Source organism: Schistocerca cancellata, chromosome 8, assembly GCF_023864275.1.
Source record: "Schistocerca cancellata isolate TAMUIC-IGC-003103 chromosome 8, iqSchCanc2.1, whole genome shotgun sequence".
Lineage (NCBI taxonomy): Eukaryota > Metazoa > Arthropoda > Insecta > Orthoptera > Acrididae > Schistocerca > Schistocerca cancellata.
Genome location: NC_064633.1, coordinates 578,716,467 through 578,740,901, shown reverse-complemented (window position 1 = coordinate 578,740,901; position 24,435 = coordinate 578,716,467). Strand labels below are relative to the sequence as shown.

General features: G+C 40.4%; 1 protein-coding gene across 1 annotated transcript in view; it reads right to left on the bottom strand.

The window, feature by feature from the left end:
* The window catches only part of LOC126094453 (toll-interacting protein-like), a 56,089-nt gene that overhangs the window by 5,274 nt on the left and 26,380 nt on the right, over nucleotides 1-24,435 (bottom strand). The window contains exons 4-5 of the mRNA XM_049908830.1: nucleotides 9,008-9,209; nucleotides 2,204-2,371 (exon numbers count right to left, since the gene is read on the bottom strand). Coding sequence (XP_049764787.1) covers nucleotides 2,204-2,371; nucleotides 9,008-9,209 — 370 coding nt within the window. The remainder of the gene's footprint in view (nucleotides 1-2,203; nucleotides 2,372-9,007; nucleotides 9,210-24,435) is intronic.

The window sequence follows — 24,435 nt, the reverse complement described above, 5'->3', positions numbered from 1 at the left end:
TGTTGGTTAAGGTTATTGATTTGTGACAGGAAATTTAAAGTATTGTGATGTATAAAGGGAAAAAGTTAAATGATGTTTAAAATAATACAATTTTATAAAATGTGTATATTTAGAGGAAAAACTTTGTATACTGGAACCTGGTTCATGCTTAAGGCATTTGTATTTGTAATATGTAAAAGACGTAGGGAAGCCCTCCACAACGGAAGTGGCTCGGCGCACTGTAAACAGTGGTTTTGGCAGTCTAACTGGGCTGCTACTTGGTGGGAACGATACACAGTCAGTGGCTAGCCGTTGCACAGAACACATCAACAGTGCCAAGGGAGGCAATTAGAAGCCACTTTGCAAGAAATTTTGCCTCGGATGTGGATTTGGCTTTTGAATGGTACTCTCGGCAATAAGGAATGGCTCTAACACATTAAAAATCCGTTGCTAAGTAGAAATTGTATACAGCATTCAAAGATCACGAGTCATGAGCACAGTTAACCGCTATGTCACTTGCCACCACTACTTTGCCACTGCTTCACCAACTTCATGTATACAGATATACAGGGCATGGACCAGTTAAATTTGTGTGAGTGATTTTAATAATAATCCAAGTGCTATAAACTTGTGTTTAGAATCCTAACTTTTATCCTTATCATGAACCTATGCAGGTTCTCCTCCTAAGTGTTCAGAAAACAGAGTATCCAGTTTTAAATGAACTAGTGTTTTATTTATGTTTGTCAAATGTGCAAGGATTAGCAAAAGTTAAAGTTAGTTAGAATGTTGTTAAGTAATCTCAATTTATTACAAAGTATCGTTTTGAAAAACTTCAGTGCCAGACTGTGTAAATGCTACTGTCTAAAATACCTGCTTCACAGGTGATGAAAACGGCACATAAGTTAAACTTATTTGAAACATAATTTAGCCCTGATTACTATCATGAATGATTTATTTGAAGTTAATTGAGCTCAGTATTGAGTAATTTGCCTTGACAAGTAGAAAACACAAACATTCCACAAGTGCAGCTAAGAATTAAATTTAGCTCAATTGAATTTTGCTACTGAAATAATCATAGAGTTTGACTAGTGATACAATAGCAGTTTATGGGTCCCCTACCATATTCCTCTCATACTAGAAAGATAAGTGGATTATTATTGTTACTAAGGAAATCTGATATATTTTTTAATGAGAGTATAAACAGTGTATTGTGATTGTTTGTTTTTTTTCCCTATTTTTATTACTGGTTGTTACATGTCACTTAAGTTAGAAGACAGTTCCTCTACAGAAAGGAGTATAGTTCTGTAAAATGTGTTCATATTCTTCAGTAATTAGTTTTCTTATGCACAAATGGGGACCACATCCTAATCATGAAAACTATCCCCATACTGCAACACCACCTGGCCTCTGTACTTCATTGCTGGCACTACACATTTTGGCAGATAACACTCTCCAGGCATTTGCCAAACCCAAACCTTTCCATCAAATTGCTACAGGGTATGGCATGATCCATCACTCCACATCACTTATCTCCAGTCATCCACTGTCCAATGGCATCACTCAGCACTGACCACGGAAATTCCAGTGTTTACTGACAACCACCCTCTGCAATGTTCAATGGTCCCTGTCTGTCACTACATGAGATAATACATGGTCTTTGTTTAGCTGTAGTTGTTCCTTCATGTTTCCATTTCACAATCAAAATGCCAACAGTCAATTTGGTAAGCTTTGGTAGGGTTGAAATATTTCTCAAGTATTTGTTATTCAGGTGACATCCAATGACTAGTCCATTTTTGAAGTCACCTGCCAGGCCCATTCTGCTGCATTTTTTTTATTTTTTATTTTTTATTTTTATTTATTTATTTATTTTTTGTTTCATATGATAACACAGCCTGGCACAAAGCCCCACACAGAGGTGTTTGCTCTGTACTAGAGGATTCTGCAGACCTTTGCTCTCTATTTTAGCACATTTCTTAGACACTGTTGCTAAAAGTTTAGGGCCAACAATAAATGCTTACTTAAATATCTTAGACGATACAAGAGTTAAAGCAGATTAACCATATAAAAAAAAACCTCATTTCAAAATCCCAAACTTGTAACAAAATAAGAAGGTAATCGCTATCGTTTTAAAAACGTTAATAAAGGATGAAAACATAACACTTCACAATAGACAATACATTCATCAAATTTCTACCTACTTTAAATTTATCTAAGGCAATCCTACCTGCTTAAGTTCCTGTTCTGACAGGTGTGGCTGAGGAGGCTGTGTTGGGGGTGCAGTGTAGACTGGTACTGGTGCGTATGGCCTCATTCCATACACTGGTGGGTTTACCGATGGCACCATTACCACTGGTGCAACAGATGAGTAAACATACTGTGGAGCTACATGCGTCTGTAACAACAAATTAAACACAAATTACACAAAAGTCACCACATCTGAAAAGAATTTCTTTTTCATTTGTCACAGTGAAAACAATATATGGTTAACTCTGTTCCCACAAACAAACAAATAACAATGGCAACAAATAAGAATATGAATCAAGTCCACCAACAAATGAAATTTTAAGTTCTAACACAACTGTCGGTGAAAGCTGGAAAACATCTGCAAAGCTGTTATAGGATTAGCAACAAATAAAAATGTGACAAACAATGATGGAAAATATTCAAAGAAAGGAACAGAAAAAGGGGAGAATGTTCGACTTTGGCACTGCTTGAAAGAAACAACAACTCTGGCTTGTACTGATAAGGAGTTTTAACATGAATGGTGTTATAGCTAGCACATGATCAATGCGACACAGCATCTCCGAGATAGCAATGAAGTGGGGATTTTCCTGTACGACCATTTCACGAGGGTACCGTGAATATCAGGAATCTAGTAAAACATCAAATCTCCAACATCGCTGCACCCGGAAAAAGATCCTGCACGAACAGGACCAACAATGACTGAAGAGAATTGTTCAACGTGACAGAAGTGCAACCCTTCCACAATTGCTGCAGATTTCAATTCTGGGCCATCAATAAATGTCAGCATGTGAACCATGCAACAAAACATCACTGAAGTCCTTGACTCCACAACAGAAAGCTTTACGCCTCGCCTGAGCCCATCACCATTGACATTGGATTGTTGATGACTGGAAACATGTTGCCTGTTTGGATAAGTCTCATATAAAATTGTATCAAGTGGATGGTTGTGTATGGGTATGGAGACAACCTCATGAATCCAAGGACCCTGCATATCAGCAGGAGACTGTTCAAGCTGGTGGAGGCTCTGTAATGGTGTGAGGCATGTACAATTGGGATTATATGGGACACCTGATACGTCTAGATATGACTAACAGGTGACACATACATAAGTGTCCTGTCTGATCACCTGCATCCATCCATTCATTCATGTCCACTTTGCATTCCGATCGACTTAAGCAATTCCAGAAGTTCAATGTGACACCCCACACACCCAGAATTGCTACAGAGTGGTTCCTGGAACACTCTTCTGAGTTTAAACACTTCTACTAGCCACCAAACTCCCCAGAAATGAACATTATCAAGCATATCTTGGATGCCTTGCAATGTGCTGTTCAGAAGGTATCTCCACCCAATTGCACTCTTAAGGATTTATGGACAGCCCTGTAGGATTCATAGAGTCAATTCCCTGTAGCACTACTTCAGACATAGTTGAGTCTATGCTACGTCATGTTGCAACACTTCTGCGTGCTTGTAGGGGCCCTACATGATATTAGGCAGGTGAAAGAGTTTCTTTGGCTCTTCAGTGCATATTACACACTGAGGTCTGAAAGCACACTGTGTTCAACAGCAGGGTATGTGACAATAGAAAATATGGCATGAATGTGTGCAGTTTGGTTTACTGCCAGAAAGCAGGTATTCATTTTTTTTAATGAATGAAATGGATAACCTAATTTTGGAGGAAGAATGGAGAGCTATTGGATAAAGTACCCAAAAAATAAGGGGGAACAATCTGCTCATACTTTGGGCAATGGTGACAGAGGTAACCCAGCAATGGACACGGCATAAAATTTACTATGATCATATAAGAACAGAGAACAGTGTTTACCTATTTATGAATCCCAATTGTTCTGATAGGTTTTTTTTTAACAAAAGACAAGTAAAGGCTCACAAAAGTACATAAGTTATCAGCACCTGGACGAAATGTAGTAGAATAATGAGGCTGAATTTGTCAGCACGGTTAATTTAATACAGAAAGTGTTAACTATTCCTATGTGCAGTTGCTGCTTTGAATTTGGCACAACGATTTCCATTATTCACACAGAAAAGTTTAGTTCAAGTGGTTAATCATCTATTATTACTTACAAGCATATGCATCAGAAGATATTATGCAGAGCAAGATTCTAAAATTTCTATTTATGATAAAAATTAGCTTGTCAGTTGTGAGACACATAAAGTCACTAGAACTAAAAAAAAATAATTTATATTCCAGATAATTGGTGGTTATCAAGCGTGAATGAAAGTCTGTAACAGATAGTACTGTGTATTCCAGGATGGGGATGGATGAGTGGGGCAGTGCAACTATATTTATGCTATCTTAGAGATCCTACACAGCAATACAACTCTGTAGGGAAATACTATGAATCAGTGTGATGCAAAAGCTTTGAAGCCTAACACCAGACAAATGCAAATAGATAGACAATTGTGGCAGGAATATTAAAACATTTAGGCACAATGGAGAAGCATGTTGTTTCTTAAAAATGAACTATGACTTTATTCAACTTATACTTACGACTTTTGTTTAAACTTAGAAAATCACAAGTAAAAGTGTGGTATTAACATTTTGGGGAACAAGGGCAGTTCCTACTAACAAAGTCTTGAAACCAGAGCTAAATGTGTACTATCAGACTAAAGATGATTTGTTTGTTTAATCTGTAGCTTTTGAAACTGGAAACCAGAAATTTACAAATCCTTTACCAGTTACATAAGAGTTGTAACTTTCCATATTTGTTTTTGCCGCCAAAGTGAAATATAAAAATCAGTAACCACAATTATTATGTGGCTAGAATAACTAACTGCATGGACATAACCTCCCTAAAAATTTAAGGCGCGACCATTAAGTCATACAGGAGGTATGTAAACTTGAGAGGACATATGTCAGTGCTGAATAGGTCACCAAAATGAACACAGGGGTCTTAAAGAAAAAAGATACAGGAGGTATTACAAAAAAAAAAAAATATTTCAAAAAATACCAAACAGAATAGCCTCCATACAAAGCATGGAGTCACATGTGTGTGTCCTCAGCAGGGCTCAACTGATGGGAGAGTCGCCATTATGAAACATAATTACCAGAAACTGCCACCAGGTGACAGGGCTGTATTAGCACAGTGACATTAATTGTATCCACAGAAATAAATGAACACTTTGATAATGATATTAAAAGCAGTACAGAACTAGGAACAAGAACAAACTAGATCAAAAAATTCAACAGAATCATACACAACAGTGCATACAACATACAAGGTTCATGTAAGACTAGCAGGGAAGGGGAAGAAAGAATAATAGGGGAGGCGAAAGGGAGGCAGCATATTGGGAGAACAATGAGTCATACTCAACACAGACAAGTCAAGAAAAAATGTAAAGCAACAAAATCATCCAGCTTAATAGGTAACAACCACTCATGGGGGCCGGTTGATAAAGGAAAACAGGGATGAGGAGGTGGCATCTCGTAACACACTGCACCGACGGAATATTTAATATGCCAATGAAAGTGCTAGTATTCTAGCTATGTGTAAGCAATGTATGTATTTGCAACTAACACTAAACATTATTACAAAATGTAGTAAAAATACAAAACAAAAATTTGATAGTAATTGCAAAATAGTGTCAAAGACCAAATAGTAATGAAAAACAGTACTAAGAAAGCCTTAGCTAAGTACTGTTACACTCTAAGGATAAACATATATATTTCTGAAAATGAACAACTTTCAGTTGTTGAGAGTCTAGCCAGGCTTAACAACCAAAAGTCACAGAGAAGATTGTGACTAAACTAAGACTAGGAGACATGGGTGTAATGATGAATGGCCTAACACATATAGGACTACTAGTATCCCTAAGGAGCAGCTGACATTTATGAACAATCATGTAGTAACAACATAGCATACCACCACAAATAAAACTGACATAGTAAAAACACATTCAGTAAACTTAAAAGCATGAACATGCTTTATCTAACAAACAGGTACTCTGTAATAAAAAGAACAAGTATGAACATTCTCATAGAGCATGATGGCCAAATGCAACCTCTCCATACATACAAAATAAAGAACTGCATAAAATATAAACCAAAACAATGTTCAACTGAGCGCACTACAGAACATAATGTATGAACAATCATCCTATACACTTTTTTGTTTAAAATACACACATATACATGTGATGGTTTTATTTGGATATTACATGTCACAATGATGTTCAAACTTTGTCCATTCTACTTCACTGGATCTCTACTTAAGTCTGGCTTTAGCAGCCAGAGACTGCAGTCATGTATGTGAGAGTTGTGTTTGCATGTGTCCTCTATTTTCGACAAAGGCCTTGTTGGCCAAAAGATTATTTTGTGACAGACTTCTTGTTGTGCCTATCTGTGACTCAGCATCTCTGCTATATGGTGAGTAGTAACTATTTTTTTTTTAATCCTGTTACATTCCATCCTGGATTTTCCACTGTTTGATTAAGTAAAGTGTCTACAATTGTTGTTCACGTCATGTACTTTGGTAGGCTCAATTTAATCTTTTTGGTTTATTTTATATACATGGAAAGGTTCTGTTTGGCTATTGTACACTACTAGAACATTCATGCTTGTCCTTTCTAGTACAGAGTAGCTCTTTCTTAAAGTGTGTTTGTGATTTTAAGTTTACTGAAAATATTTGTACTTTGTCAGTTTCATTCATGGTGATGTGTTGTTACTACATGGTTGTTCACACGTCAGCTGAAGTGCCTTTTGGTTGATAAGCCTGGCTAGGCTCTCAACAACTGAAAGTTGTTCATTTTCGGAAACATATGTTTACCCTTGTATTCTGTGAGTTCTTAGCTAAGGCTTTCTTAACAGTGTTTTTCATTACTATTTGGTCTTTGACACCATTGTGCAATTACAATTAAATTTTTGTTTTGTATTTTCACTACAATTTGTAATGATGTTTAGTGTTAGCTGCAAATGCATACATTGCGTACAGATAGCTGGGATACTAGCAGTTGCATTGATGTATTAAATATTCAGTAAATGCAGTGCCTCCATTTAGTGGTAGAGATGCTGCCTCCTCATCCCTGCTTTCTTCCTTCATCAACCAGCCCCCGTGGGAGGTTGTTATCACATTGGATGATTTTCTTGCTTTACATTTTTTTGGTATAAATACAGTGTTGTGTATGATTTTTGTTTTGTTCTCCCCTCCCATTATCCTTTCTTACCCTTCCCTCCTAGCCCTATACAAACCTTGTATGATTTATGCACTGTTGTGTATGCTCATTGAATTTTTGTATTTAGTTTGTTTTTGTTCCTAGTTCTATACTATTTTCAGCATCATTATCAAGACATTCATTTATTTCCGTGGATGAAATTAATGTCACTGTTCCAATAGAGCCTTGTCACCTGGTGGCAGTTTCTGGTACTTATGTTTTGTAATGGTGGCTCTCCATCAGTTGAGCACTGATGGTGAGGACAGACACATGTGACTCCATAGTTTGTATTAAGGCTATTTGGTTGGGTTTTCTTTTAAAACATTTTTGTAGTATCTCATCCATTACAGTTCCCAACAATCAGTCTTTCCTTCTCACCCCATCCGGTAAGTCTGCCATGAGCAAGGGCTCCATGTAATTTTTCTGAACTCTGCCCCTTTTCCTAAACCTCTCCAGACCTTTTCCTTCACCCTTCTTCCTTCTCCTTCAACCCTTCTCCCAGAAGAAGGAGCCACTGGCTCCAAAAGCTTGCCTACCTAAAACATTTTTATACGTGTGTTCTCATGCAACTGCTAAGCTTCTTAAATCCAATTACATCATTTTGTAATATCTTTTGTATCTTAAAGACTTCTGTGAATAATGTTTGTCTTTATGGTTTTGTACTTATCTTTTGCGTATGCTCTTAAGATGGGCTGCATCCAAAATACGTCAACATAATAAAATTTTTGAACAACTTACCAGCTGATTTTTTGTGATCTATTCAGCATTGACATACATCCTCTTGAGGCTCCCTAAAAATACCATTTATCAACTAAACAATTTTACAGTTTGAAAGCTGCTGCAAGCTACAGATTCAATACTAATGTTTTGCTTCATTGTGTGTCTGTGTGTGTGTGCGCGCACACGTGTGTGTGTGTGTGTGTGTGTGTGTGTGTGTGTGTGTGTTGATCCCATTTTCAAGTATTACAAAATATTTTAGAGTGTGCAACTGGCTTGACAGTTTGAATTTAATAAATAACCAACGTACAATACATCTAAAAACAAAGATGATGTGACTTACCAAATGAAAGCGCTGGCAGGTTGATAGACACACAAACAAACACAAACATACACACAAAATTCAAGCTTTCGCAACCAACGGTTGCTTCATCAGGAAAGAGGGAAGGAGAGGGAAAGACGAAAGGATGTGGGTTTTAAGGGAGAGGGTAAGGAGTCATTCCAATCCCGGGAGCGGAAAGACTTTCCTTGGGGGGGAAAAAGGACAGGTATACACTCGCGCGCGCGCGCGCGCACACACACACACACACACACACACACACACACACACACACATCCATCCGCACATACACAGTCACACGCAGACATTTGTAAACGCAAAGAGTTACGTACAATATCTTTCATCTAAGTTGGGTGCTATGAGCACATGCAAAACAATCTGCAACATCTGATGAGAATTAGTTCATTATTCAGCGTATTTTGCATAAAAATGAAATTATTAACCTGGCTAGAAATCTAAAAATATACCATCTGAGCATATTCCACTAGCTCCTGAAGGTTGTCAAAAGATCACAAAATAAAATATGAGAACACATTCCATATGGTTTTGAATACATACTGTATAACTAAGGACCAAGTTAATCATTCCTTCCATTCCTTCGCCTTGTTTTCCACTTAGCTGATACCATTCTTCATGTGTTTCTCCATTCATTACGGCCTGTGGGATTGGGATATGAGCCCATGCAATCAATTCGTCCATGGTAAATGAGCATTCATCATAAATCTCGAGGTATATGCTTGTCACACCTTGAGGAAGCAGGCTGTAGACCATGAAAAAGTTAACATTTGTAATAAATAGCTCATTTTTTTGGAAAGTGTTAATGGCTTGATGCAATATTAGCAAAGTCTTAACTAATTCTCCTAAACAAACCATAGCCGCACACTGACCATGATCCATTCAGTCGCATAGCACTGAATGTTTACAACTATACATTTATTTAAATATGTGATCAATACAAACCCAAAGTCTTACCAACACAACCTGACAGAAAATAGACATCACATAGCCATAACTAAAAATAATAATGGGTACACTACATCTTTTTCTTACATTATACCTTCTCAATTTATATTTAGTTGGACAATAATAGGGAAAGGAAGGTAGGGAAGCTTGTGCAAATAACTCGGTAATTACAGACCCACTTTAACTTGAGAGCAAGGGGAGGTATTTAAACACAATAACATGTTACAAGACAAGTTTCATACCAGCAAGTAAGTAATTGCAAGCAGCAGTCCATCAGGAACATGAGATTATTAAAAGTAAAAGAACAACTAACTTATGATACAAATATCACCTATTAAAAATGTGATGAAAAGGATAGTTGCCACTCACCATATAGTCGAGATGCGGAGTCACAGATAGGCACAACAAAAAGACTGCCAGAAAATGAGCTTTAGACCAACAACACCTTCAAAGATAGAAAAACAAATAGCAACACACACACACACACACACACACACACACACACACACACACACACAGGCGTGTGAGCAACCCACGCATTTTCTCAGTCTTTTTGTTGTGCCTATCTGCGACTCAGCATCTCTGCTGTATGGTGAGTAGCAACTATCCTTTTCATAATATTGTTACATTCCGTCCTGGATTTTCCATTGTTATATATTGGCTATTATGTCAGAAAACATCAAGAAAGGCATTAGTAATGTTCACAAAAGTAACAATTCAAACTTTCTCCAGCAAATCAGTATAAATGGAATATAATTGGAGTTCAAGACAATGGTGCACATAACAAAGATCCAAATACCTGTATCAATAGCACTAAATTTCCAATAAGTAAGTTGTGATGATGAAATTCGGTCCATTATATGTTTTCAACTGTTCAGATGTTGCAACACTCACTTGCTATGTTTATGTAATCATGCTCTACTTCTGAAATGGATTCAGGGTGTAAGTTGATACAATTAGAGTCCAAGCAGTCAAAGACTTTTACTGCTGCTAAATCAGTCTGAAAAACCAGCTACTCACAGCATGGCATCTACATCTACACCCATACTCAGCAAGCCACCTGACGGTGTGTGACAGAGGGTACTTTGAGTACCTTATCAGTTCTCCCTTCTATTCCAGTCTTGTATTGTTCATGGAAAGAAAGATTGTCAGTATGCCTCTGTGTGGGCTCTAATCTCTCCGATTTTATCCTCGTGGTCTCTTCGCGAGATATACGTAGGAGGGAGCAATATACTGCTTGACTCTTTGGTGAAGGTATGTTCTCGAAACTTCAACAAAAGCCCGTACCGAGCTACTGAGCATCTCTCTTGCAGATTCTTCCACTGGACTTTAGCTATCATCTCCATTACGCTTTCGCGATTACTAAATGATCCTGTAACGAAGCGCGCTGCTCTCCGTTGGATCTTCTCTATCTCTTCTATCAACCCTATCTGGTACGGATCCCACACCGGTGAGCAGTATTCAAGCAGTGGGCGAACAAGTGTACTGTACCCTACTTCCTTTGTTTTCGGATTGCATACAGTTCCAGATAACATATCAGTGAATTTAAATGCTGCTTTCAAAAAATTTCTTGTTTTGAAAATTATTTTCTCTGGCAGAAATTCCATTTTCCTTAATTACTCAGTGAACTATATGCTATTACAAAGGATACTACAAAAATATTGCATAGTGAATAAGCCACAACCTAATTCTGTTTATCTTCAGACCTGTCCACACATTCACTATAGTCAAAAATTCAATCTTCTCATGAAGGATATATCTTACCAGTTACATAACTAAATGTACGGCTACCTGCCTACTGCAAACATTTAAACTTTATGCCACTTAATTAGGCAACTTTTGCCTTAATACCACAGCTTATTTACTGAAATTAGCTCTCACTATTCTTCAAGAAGCTGAGTGAAACAGGTTATTTCTATCACAGAACATCTGAAGTGGTCATCACGAATTCACCTGAAAATTCTACAACAGCAGTCAGCAAAGGTAGCCACTAAAGGCATTCATCCATTCTAGCAGATCTGTTAGTGTCAAGAAGTGTCACACTCAACAAAAGATGAGAGCGAGCAGTTTTTCAGATTTTTTTTTTTTCCTTTTTGCTTTCCTAAGTGCTGACACTGGATCAATTTGCAAAAGAAAAGTCTCCTGAACTTGGTGAACATCATTCAGCCAAATTCCAATTGCTTGGTGTGCTTCTGATGCGCGCGCACACACACACACACACACACACACACACACACACACACGCGCGCGCGCTCGCATGCATGGGAAGGGGTAAGGTTTGTGGGTAGAGAGGGAGGGAAAGGGGTAGGGATGGGAAGGTGAGTGGAAAGGAAAGGAGGGGGAAGGGGAAGAGAGAGAGAGAGAGAGAGAGAGAGAGAGAGAGAGAGAGAGAGAGAGAGAGAGATTCAACTTTGCTGTTTGTAACATTGCTCATTAGCAGAATTTGCTACGTGAAAAAACTCACTACAGGTACTGAAACACACCAGCTACGTTGCAGAGTCCTACAAGGACTCCCTGTATGAAGACACTGATACATCTGTCACACTCCAAATGACATGTCCTTGTATGGACAGAATGGTAGCAGTTTTGTGTACATAAAAGGAATATTCAGCTTTAGGGCGTCCACTCTCAAACAGTTAGGTGGAAAAAAGTCCAATTTAAATTACAAGTATGGTTAAATACCACGTGTGCCAAAAATGTGCACAAACACTTTGAAGTGTCATACACAAATTTCTTTTCCTACCTCCTAGTTAAATTTCTAGGAAAAAGTAATTTTATGTTTCGTCAACAAACGACAGAAGAAAAGTCGATCTTGGAAGGAGACTAAAGTCAAGAAGATGAATGTATGATTGAGGTTCAAGAAGTAGGTTAGTAAATGGTACTTGACATTAGAGAATGACAATGGAGAAATGAATATGGAACTGATTCTTCTGTAAGGTTAACACTCGCACATCTACAAGGTTAACACTCACACATCTACAAGGTTAACACTCACACATCTACAAGGTTAACACTCTCACACATCTACAAGGTTAACACTCACACATCTACAAGGTTAACACTCACACATCTAGAAGATGAAGTTCATGCAAGGGTGATGTGTAAAAACTGTAATTTCGCACAGCTACAAACAATGATTCCTCAATGTGCTGCATTCACTACAAAAATTTTCAAAGTAAGGATCACACAAGGGTGATTTAAGTGCTAGGTGAATCACTTAGAAGATAAGCTACTGGCATTATCTTATTCTAACACTACTAAGTGATGACCCAGATAGCAGGGTACAACTCTGTGAATGTGTTACATGATGGCTAAATGTGAACTAGGACGTATGAGTAACATCACTGGGTCAGATGAAGCACAACTCAAACTTAATCATCTTCACTGTGTGCAGTTGACTGGAGAATCCCCACAATACTGCTGAAAAGGTGATGAATTTGCATCCTCCCCTCCCCCACATAACCTCCCAATGCTGCCCCTAACAGCCCTATCCATTTCCCACCATTTCCTTCCATGCTCCCATAGACAGCACCCTACACCTCTTCCAAACCCCCATTATCCATCCCACTAAATTTGCTGCTCACCTCAGATGCAGTCAGCCACGGCTCCTGGAGATGACATGTTCCAGGTGTGTGCAAGTAGTGCTTGTGTAAATGTGAGTTTTCTACTTCTGGTTAAGAACTTTGTCCAGAAGCTGACATTTCTAGCATTATTTTCATTATGCCTATGACTCTATACTTCATCCACCATGTGATCAGTAGCAATCAATCCTTTCCATATTATTGTTCTTCCATCTTGGACTTCCCACTGAGTGAGGCACAATTTAGAATGAGATGCAAGCAGTGTGAGCAAACTCCAACTGTATGCTTTAGTGTGAGTTATAGAATTATTGTGACGTGTGCTCAGAAACACACTGAAACTAAAAGTAACCATTTGAACTTTACCTTTAACCAAAATTTGGAACATTTAGTTTAATCAGAAACTTAATTATCTATGACAGTTCCAAGTGCACATACTTTCTCTGATGCATCCTGTATAATCTATGCTACTATATCAAGATGGACATTGCCCAGCATTGTTACCAAAAATCTCTAATAGTTTTTGACCAATTTACTTTAGATTTTTGCATGATACTTTTTAAACATTAAGATGACCATAGGCTACATTAGACAAATTGTTTCTCCCATATAAATTCTTTCTCCTTATATAATTTGGAACAAGACTTCTGTACACAACAATGTGGTGTTTTGTTTTCTTCCTCACAGTCAGTTATAACAGGAAACAGGACAGTTGTATTTATGGTTTTTGTTTAGAATACTATTATGGAATCCGAATCATCCAAACCTTGGTAGCCCTACACATTCGCAGATTAACACTATGTGAAATACTGTCATTGAAGGTACTATCCTCAAAGATCAAGTATGTGGAGAATCTCTCTCTCTCTCTCTCTCTCTCTCTCTCTCTCTTTCTCTCATATCCCACATAACAATGATACCAACCACAAATTTTAAGCGACTTCAATTTTCAATCTATGTTTCCTACACAATAACATTAAACATGGCTGAAGGTCACAGAGAGGAGTGAAGAGGAGATGGACAGGGGAGGGGGGGGGGGGAGGAGGAGGAGGAGGGGAAATGGACAGAGAGTGGAGGGAGGAAAGGAGGAGATTAGGACAAAAATCCAATAAATATTTAGTAACTGCAAAGGGGTCGACAGAAGCGTCCGATCCCACGCGTCAGATTTGACCCGTGACGTAAGGGTGTTGTCGTGTGTGACGTCATGACGGCGCGGAGTTTGTGTGGCTGTCTCCAGTTCTGTTTTATCTTATTTATTTTTCTGATCTGTTCATTCCATCTCGTGAGATTTTTTTTTTAAATTTAAAAACACTTATTACTTATTTTAATTATGTTTCCTCCAATTTCTGTTTTAGTTTATTATATTTATCTTTCTGATCTGTTCGTTCTATCCCGTGAGATTTTTTTTTTTAAAGACAAAAAACACTAATCAGCTACTGAAGCATCTTTATCTTCTATGGGTTGCAGGGGTTACGACCCCTGGGGAGGTGGGCGGGTATTCATGCATGGCTGTCTTCACTTACACGTTGTAGCTACACAAGGCGTCTAAATTTGTTTATATTTAGTTTGCCCCCCACCCAAAACACCCCATTTCCCGCGCTTGTCCCGTTAGTGTCATTAGGCTTCTTGTGGAAAGTGTGTGTGTTTGCTTTTGTTTCCGCCATATTTGTGACGTCTTAGGTCAAAGTAGACGGGCGGGATCGGACGCTTCCGTATTTCCCTGCAAAGCATTGCCAGTTTCACTACTTCAGTACCTCTCTGACAATTAGCAACTTTAATTGTATATTAATACAATCTGGCACAGATCCCCTGAAAATTAGTTATAACTGATAATAATTAAACTAATTCAAAATAGCAAAGTTTGAGGCCAGTCAGTATAGTTTTTTTTATGATAACAGACAAAATTCCCCTTGCCCCCTCAGGTTCTGAGAGACCATAATGATCACAACAACATAGCTGTAGAAGCTGTAATAAGCCATAAAATCCAAATTCAAAAAAAAAATTTGATCGTCCTCTCTATACCTTGATTTTGTAACTGCCTTGTTTTCATTAGCAAATACTCTGTTGACAGGTTTCTACATATGAAGAACTGTTGCGATTGTGGGAGTAATTAATTTGTCTAGTTAACATGAATTAAGAAACTGGTTTCACAAGGAGGACTGAAGGACAAGGTGATGCACTGGTGTTATGAAAATTATTTTTGAAAGGTAAAATAAATGGAAACTCATCACAAAAATATCTTAGAATGATACAGCAAAAAGTTAAAACTTACCACTGTCATTTACAACCAAGACTACAAACATAATATTTAAATATTAAGATCTTCTGCAATTCTGTGTTTGTTACTGTTGTGGTTGAGTCAACAAGTCACTGAAATCAGTTAAAATGTTTATTGTACTTACATAATTTTAAGAACCATTATTGCCTAAGTATGCCCCAGCTACAAGCAGTCATATTGTATGAATTTGTTAAAGAATGCCCTTCCAATTTAATCTCTAGCCAGGGAAATGTAAGTACAAAATTGAGCAAGCTGGATCAATGTCCAATGGCATAATCTTTTCCTTTCTTTTAACAGTATTGAGCAATAGAAAAGGTTTTCATTAAACAGCAAACTAATTTTATCCTGGTCATTTTCTCTGTTTTTTCCTTCTGTTAGCAAGTCATAGGGGATGTAGGATATCCTCACAAACTTGCTTAGTTAAAGCCCACACTTGTGGGACAAAACGAACTCCTATGTAGAAAACACTTTCAAATGTCTGCAAAATGGGTAATGAATACAGTTAGCTAGTAAAGAAATAATAATTTAAAATGTCATGCTGGATGCCGAAGTTTTACTACAGGAACAATGAAGTGATAAACTGTTTTCCTTTCATTAGTTTGTGAGGCTGTAAGTGAGGAAAAGTTTAGTATAGATTTGAAATTATGTTTAAATTTTGTTCAAAGTCTAAGTGTTTTCATTATCAAAGATTAGATGAGTATAGTCCGAGTAATCTGCGATCTGTATTAAGAAAAGTTAGTTCTTCCCACATCACAATGTTTCTGATGTCGTATCTCCTGAACTGTGTGTTGTGCAATGATAATTTTGTAGGTGCATTCAGTGGTATAAGTGGATACTATCTTCAAAATGTGTTTCAAATAGCGTTAGCAGTAAAAAGTTAATAAATTAAAAGTCATGCCTGATGCTGAAGTTTCACTACATGAACAGAAAAAATATCGTGAGCAATAAACTTTTTCCCTTTCATATTCTGTAGAAGGCGTGTGTGTGAAAGTTCCAAAAAGATGTTCAGTTTATTGGAAGTCGTCAAATGCGCTCATTCTTAAAAACAGGACAATTATAATTTCGGTGATTTGTGCACTATGACTAATCTTGCCTCAAGATGTACTTGTCTTATTGTGTTAAACCTTTAAACATATGATTATCTCTCTTAATGAGTAGACTACTAAGCATTTTTAATTCTGTTCATAATTATATGAAATATAGAAAAATAAAATTCTTGTTGCCCCTGGAAGCTGCTACATAGGCTACCTGCAACTGGCCACGTTGACACTTTTAGCCATTTAGTAATATAGATTGTGTGTGCATAATCAGAATACTTCAACAATTTTTGTCCCTTGTGAAGCGAAATTCGCACACTCGGGCTTCGCATGCCAGCAATAAAAAAATGTTTATCACAAAATTTTGTCTGGCGAGTACATCCGGCAGTAATAGGATGTTAAAGAGTGGCAATCAGGCAACACTATAACCTCATGAATGGTAACTACCTCTGTCAGCACATCTTAGTAGTGCTGTGCAGTTGGTGCAGTGGATAGAGTTTTGGGTTAGCATGCAGGAGGTCGATGGTTTGATCCTGGGTTGGGGCGCAATAATTTCATTCTGACTATTCATACTATGAATATAATAGCGGGAAACACTCCACATGGGAAAAATATATCTAAAAACGAAGATGCTGTAACTTACCAAACAAAAGCATTGGTATGTTGATACGGAAAATAAAAAACACACACAAATTTCAAGCTTTCGCAACCCAAGGTTGCTTCATCAGGAAAGAGGGAAGGAGAGGGAAAGACGAAAGGATGTGGGTATTAAGGGAAAGGGTAAGGAGTCATTCCCTTTTTGTTTGTGCAAGTAGTTTCACTTTATATTCACCCTCCCCTTTTTACGGTAATCTACCATACAATTTTATCCTGCCTGTAAGTCTTTCCGCTCCCGGGACTGGAATGACCCTTACCCTCTCCCTTAATACCCACATCCTTTCGTCTTTCCCTCTCCTTCCCTCTTTCCTGATGAAGCAACCTTGGGTTGCGAAAGCTTGAAATTTGTGTGTGTGTGTGTGTGTTTGTGTGTTTTTTATTGTCCGTATCAACATACCAACACTTTCGTTTGACTATTCATACCGTAATACATACCATTTCTTAGGTCATTTGTCTCCTAAATTTACAACATTTTGTAATGCCGAACGAAAAAAATACGTGGTTAGCCAAATAAGAGATAAACAGTTGAAACAAATGACCTGTCATAGGACAGAACACAAAAAAACAATATCAATTTCGAGATGCTAAAGATGATAGCACAGTACAATAACACATCTACTTGTCATTTATAATATATGTAATATGATAGCTCAGATGTCGCACATTAGCAACCAGTGACAGTCATAATGTCCATATTAATGACCGCATGACCTTCACAACAGAATATGTTGTCCAAAGGACAACGGATGCTCAAAGTGACCTCTCTGTACGTTGAAACATTGCGCAACCCGCTGGATCATACAGCTCTGGACCCTTCGCAGCAAAGCTGCGTCCACAGTAACAAGAGCAGCATGAACGCACGCTACCAATTTTTCCACATTCTTCAGCAGAGTAGAGTACACATGCTCCTTCAGGTGTCCCCACAGGAAGAAATCCAGGGGATTTAAGTCAGGTGAATGTGGTGGCCATACAACTTGACCTCCATGTCCGAGCTATTTCCCTGGATATGTTCTGCCCAAATGCTGTTGCACATTAATTACAGAGTGTGGAGGTGCAGCATCATGTTGGAACCATATCCTCTGCTGAAACATGTAGTGGAACATCTTCTAGCACATCAGGCATATAGTTTGAGAGGAATGCATGATACCTTCGTGCAGTCAACCAGTCAGGCAACATGCAGGGGCCCAAACACCTGTAGCCCAATATTCCAGCCCAGACATTGATACCAAAGTGAACTTGATATCCATGGTTGCAAGTGATGTGTTGGTTAATCTCACACCAATGGTGGGCTTTATGCATATTGAAGACACCCTCATGAGTGAATGCTGCTTCATCCCAACATGTTACGGTGTTCACTAAGTTATCATTGGCTTCCTGTTGTTGTTGTTGAAACCATTCACAGAATTGCATCTGCTGATGGCGATCTCTGGGATGCAGGTGTTGCGCGAAAGCATAGGGTTTTTTTTTTTTTTGGGCACAAAACTGCTACGGTCATTAGCGCCCGGTCTGTGACTTAGGGAAAGGTAAAAAATGAAAATGGAAACCGGCAGCAATGGGAACGAAACACAAAAAATGGGAGAAACTAAAAGCAGAAGGAAAGCTTAAAAAACCACTACAGAAAGGGGTTGGTTGTCCCCAAAAAGAGCTTCAAATGACTGACGTCATCTCACTGGCACTAATAAACTCGAGAACGCGATCAGTTGAGCGCGTGTCATCTGCTAAAATGGACGATGTATCAGGCGACAGCTGTAGACGGGCGCGTAACGGAGTAAAATAGGGGCACTCAAGTAAAAGGTGTCTCACCGTCCACAGCTGAGAGCAGTGGGGACAGAATGGGGGAGGATCGCCACTTAAAAGATTTCGATGGCTAAAAAGACAGTGCCCTATCCAGAGTCTAGTTAAAATTACCTCCTCCCGACGACGCGTTCGGGAGGAAGAGGTCCAAGCACAGGGAAGAGCTTTCACGTCCCGCAATTTATTATTGGGAAGCGTCGACCAATGTGCGTGTCATGAAAGAACAACACGACGACATAAAACACTCCGTAGATCGGCGAAGGGAATCGTGCGAATAGCTGGCCGAAGAAGAGAGACTGCAGCCTTGGCCGCTATATCGGCCGCCTCATTTCCACAGATACCAACGTGTCCTGGGATCCAGAGGAATGCCACCGAGACGCCCCCAAAGTGGAGCAAGCGTAGGCAGTCCTGCATCCGGTGGACCAGAGGGTGGACAGGGTAGAGAGCTTGGAGACTGAGGAGATAGCTGAGAGCATCTGAACAGATAACATACTGTATCCGCTGATGGCGACGGATGTATTGGACAGCCTGGAGAACAGCATAAAGCTCCGCAGTATAAACCGAACACTGGTCGGGAAGCCGAAATCGATTTGGGGTGTCGCCAACAATATAGGCACTCCCAACACCAAACGATGTTTTTGAGCCATCAGTGTAAATAAATGTGGCTTGCTTCATTTGTGCACATAGAGCAGAAAATGCCCGACGATAAACAAGTGAAGGGGTACCATCCTTGGGAAACTGACAAAGGTCATGGAGCAGGCAGGTCTGGGGACGGAGCCAAGGCAGTGCTGTACCCCAAGTTGTCAAGAAAGTTTTAGGAAAGCGGAAGGAAAGAGAATGGAGCAGTTGACGGAAGCGGACTCCCGGTGGTAGTAGGGAGGAAGGGTGGCCTGCATACCCTAAATCCAAGGAGGCGTCGAAAAAATGTCATGGGCCGGATTAGCAGGCATGGAAGACAGATGGCTAGCATAACGACTTAGAAGGACAACTCGCTGATTGGATAGCAGAGGTTCAGCAGTCTCACCATAAAGGCTTTCCACAGGGCTGGTGTAAAAAGCTCCAGACACTAAACGTAATCCACGGTGGTGGATAGAGTCGAGACGCCGAAGAATAGATGGCTGAGCAGAGGAGTAAACTATGCTTCCATAGTCCAATTTCGAGCGCACTAAAGCGCGATAGAGGTGGAGAAGGAGCACTCGGTCCGCTCCCCAGGAGGTACCATTCAGGACATGGAGGGTGTTGAGGGATCGCAGACAGCTAATCGAAAGATAGGAAACGTGGGAGGACCAGCACAGTTTTCTGTCAAACATAAGACCCAAGAATTTAGCGACGTCCGAAAAAGGAAGGTTGACAGGTCCTAGATGTAAGGAAGGTGGAAGAAACTCCGTACAACGCCAAAAATTAACACAAACGGTCTTACTGGGAGAAAAGCGGAAGCCTGTTTCGATGCTCCAAGAGTGGAGGTGATCTAGACAGCCTTGAAGACGTCATTCATTCAAGAAGGCTGGTCCATTGAGAGCTGTAGTAGATCGCAAAATCGTCCACAAAGAGGGAGCCCGAGACTTCAGGAAGGAGACAATCCATAATTGGATTTATGGCAATGGCAAACAGTACAACACTTAGCAGGGAGCCCTGGGATACCCGGTTTTCTTGGGAGAAAGAATGGGAGAGAGTAGTGTTCACCCACACTTTAAATGTGCGCTCTGCCATAAATTCGCGAAGAAAAAGGGGCAACCAACCGCGAAAGCCCCAAGAGACCAGTGTGCGGAGGATGCCTGTCCTCCAACAGGTATCGTATGCTCTCTCCAGATCAAAAAATATTGCTACTGTTTGGCGTTTCCGGAGAAAATTGTTCATGATATAAGTGGAGAGAGTAACAAGATGGTCAACTGCAGAACGATGCTTTCGGAAACCGCATTGGGCAGATGTTAAAAGACTGCGGGACTCCAGCCACCAAGCTAAACGGCAATTCACCATATGCTCCAAAACCTTACATACACTACTCGTGAGAGAAATGGGGCGATAGCTAGAGGAGAGATGTTTGTCCTTTCCAGGTTTCAGAACAGGAACGACGATACCTTCCCGCCATCGTCTGCGGAAAGTAGTCGGTCCAAATTCGATTATAAAGGCGAAGGAGGTAACGCAGACTATTGTATGATAAATGCAGCAACATTTGTATGTGGATACCATCCGGTCCTGGGGCGGAGGAGCGAGAAGAAGAGAGTGCATCTTGGAGTTCCCGCATGGAGAAAACAGTATTGTAGCTTTCGCGATTTTGAGAGGAGAAAGCAGGAGGTCGCACTTCCGCTGCATGTTTCTTCGGGAGAAACGCTGGCGGGTAATTTGAAGAGCTCGAAATCTCAGCAAAGTGTTGACCCAATGAGTTAGAAATTGCGACGGGGTCCACTAATGTATCATGCATGACAGTGAGTCCACAGACCGGGGAGAACCAAGGCGCGCCTGATAACCGTCGAATCCGACTCCAAACTTCCGAGGAGGGAGTGAAGGTGTTAAATGAGCTAGTAAAGAAGTCCCAGCTTGCCTTCTTGCTATCGCGGATGATGCGACAGCACCGCGCACAGAACTGCTTATAGCGGATACAGTTGGCCAAAGTAGGATGATGTCTGAAAACGCAAAGAGCACGTCGCCGCTCACGTACTGCGTCACGGCATGCCTCGTTCCACCAAGGAACTGGGGGGCGCCGGGGCAATTCGGGGATGCGAGGTATTGAATGTTCCGCAGCTGTAAGAATAACGTCTGTAATATGAGTGACCTCATCGTCGACGCTAGGAAAGTGACGGTCATCGAATGTCGCTAGACACGAAAAAAGTGTCCAATCGGCTTGGGTAAACTTCCAGCGTCTCGGGCGCATATATGGCAGTTGTGGCTGCAATGGAAGGACACATGGAAAGTGGTCACTCGAGTGTGTATCAGCAAGGGCGAACCATTCGAAGCACCGAGCTAGCGGAACAGTACCGACTGAAAGGTCCAAATGAGAGAAATTTGTTGTGGAGGCAGACAAAAATGTAGGGTCCCCAGTGTTGAGGCAAACAAGATCCGTTTGGTAGAAGATGTCTAGCAATAGTGAGCCACGTGGACAAGGATGTGGAGATCCCCAAAGCAGGTGGTGGGCATTGAAGTCCCCAACCAGCAAATAGGGTGGTGGAAGCTGACGAAGAAGATGAAGGAGATCAGCTCGTGCCATTGGTGTGGACAATGGAATGTATACGAGGTCCGGCTAGAAAAAAACCAGACTGATGCTGGAAAAAACATTTATTTACAATTATTTACAATTTCATGTTATCTCCTTCAATGTACTCTCCTCCTCGGTCTCTACACCGCTCCATACGAATTTTCCAGTGTTCATAGCAATTCTGCAGATCATTTTCGCAAAGTCCATACATTACTTCCGTCGCTTTTTCTTTTACTGCTTCAACAGTCTCAAATCTAGTTCCTTTCAAAGCTGACTTGACTTTACGGAAAAGAAAAAAGTCACAGGGGGCCAAATCAGGTGAGTAGGGTGGATGATCTAAGATGGGAATGTTGTGTTTTGCCAAAAACGTCTTCACTGATAACGCACTGTGAGCTGGGGCATTGTCTTGGTGAAGGATCCATGACTTTTTTCTCCACAAATCGTTCCGTTATCTCCGTACTCGCTCACGTAGGGTAGCCAGGACGCTAATGTAGTAATGCTGATTCACTGTTTGTCCCTCTGGTACCCAATCAATGTGCACAATCCCTTTGATGTCAAAAAAAAAAACAATCATCATTGCCTTAAATTTCGATTTTGACATTCGTGCTTTTTTTTTGTCGTGGAGAACCAGGAGTTTTCCAATGCATCGATTGGCGTTTAGTTTCGGGATCGTAAGTAAAAAACCACGATTCATCGCAAGTAATAACATTTTGTAAGAAGGTGGGATCACTTTCAATGTTTTCCAGGATGTCAGAACAAATCATTCTTTGGCGTTCCTTCTGTTCAATTGTGAGACACTTTGGAACCATTTTTGAACACACTTTGTTCATGTTGAAACTTTCATGAAGAATCTGCCTAACACTTTCCTTGTCAACTCCTGTTAACTCAGACACTGCTCTGGTTGTTAAACGTTGATCTTGTCGAACAAGTTTACCGATTTTTTCAATGTTTGCATCAGTTTTTGCTGACAATGGTCTGCCAGTGCGAGTGTCATCACTGGTGTCTTCGCGGCCATCTTTAAATCGTTTAAACCACTCAAACACTTGTGTTCGCGATAAACAATCATCGCCGTACACTTGTTGTAACATTACAAACGTTTCACTTGCAGATTTTCCTAGTTTGAAACAAAATTTGATGTTAACACGCTGTTCTTTCTGTACGCTCAACATTTTCCGACGCACAGACAAAACGTCAACTACTTAAAACAGACACCACGGGCAGACTGAGTGCAGGAGGCAGATGAAACTCTAGCAGTAGGCGGAGCGAGAGTCACGTGACAGGCCACGCGACTTTCAGCCTTATTGCATTCGTTTTATTGTTTCACCAGTACTAGTCCGGTTTTTTTCTAGCCACACCTCGTACAGTACAAAGAGAGAAGGTGTATCCAGAAAGGGAAAGACGGACAGCGACTGCTTGGAAGGAAGTGTTTAAGGGGATTGGGTGATAATGGAGAGTATCGTGGAGAAGAATCATAAGTCCTCCATGTGCTGGAGTGCCTTCAACAGAAGGGAGATCAAATCAGACTGACTGAAAATGGGGCAAAACAAAGTGGTCATGGGGACGCAGCTTTGTTTCCTGAAGACAGAAGATGACCGGTGAATAGGATCGTAAGAGGATCGTCAATTCATCCCGATTGGCTCGAATGCCGCGGATATTCCAATGGATAATTAACATAGGGTGGACAGAAAATGGAAGAATGTGACCAAGGTTGCCGTCAACTCAACAACTGCTCAGAGCTTGTGACCGACAGCGTGGAACGGCACTCAGCCGAAGGCAGAAGATCCTGATCCATAGGTTGTTCAGGAGCAGTTCCTGCCACCAGCGATCAGCCGGTTGATCGGCCGCCAGCAGTGCACCTCGGCGACACAGAAGATGGCTGAGGGCGGTTACCGCCAGGTGGTGCTGTAGATGAGACACGCCGTGGCAGTGAAGGAAAGGAACTGGGTTTCTTTTTAGCCTTCTTGGAAACATGATGTTTAGATGAAGGAGGAACCGATGGTTGTGAAGTTGGGTACGTAAAAAATCTTCACGAGTAGGCTCTTTTTTGGAAGTCCGGGTGTCTTGACATTTGGGCTCGAGATTTAGCAGAACCCAATGAAGGGTGAGCCATAGAGTGAGCAGGCGAAAGTGGGGAGGTTGAACGGGCGATCTTTGCGCTGGCCGATCTGACAACCGTGTCACTAACGGTGAGATCACAAGTCTGCGTGGCCACCTCCTTTGTTGGCCGAGGAGAGGCAAGGACAGTGCTGTATTTTCCTGTCTGAGGCACAGTGAGCTTTCGACTGGCGAATAATTTTCGAGCAGCAAAGGTCGACACCTTTTCCTTCACTCTGATTTCCTGAATGAGTTTTTCGTCTTTAAAAATGGGGCAATCTTGAGAGGAAGCAGCGTGGTCACCCATACAGTTGATGTAACGAGGGGATGGAGGTGGACAAGCACCCTCATGGGCATCCTTGGCACACGTAACACATGTGGTTGGGTTGGAATAG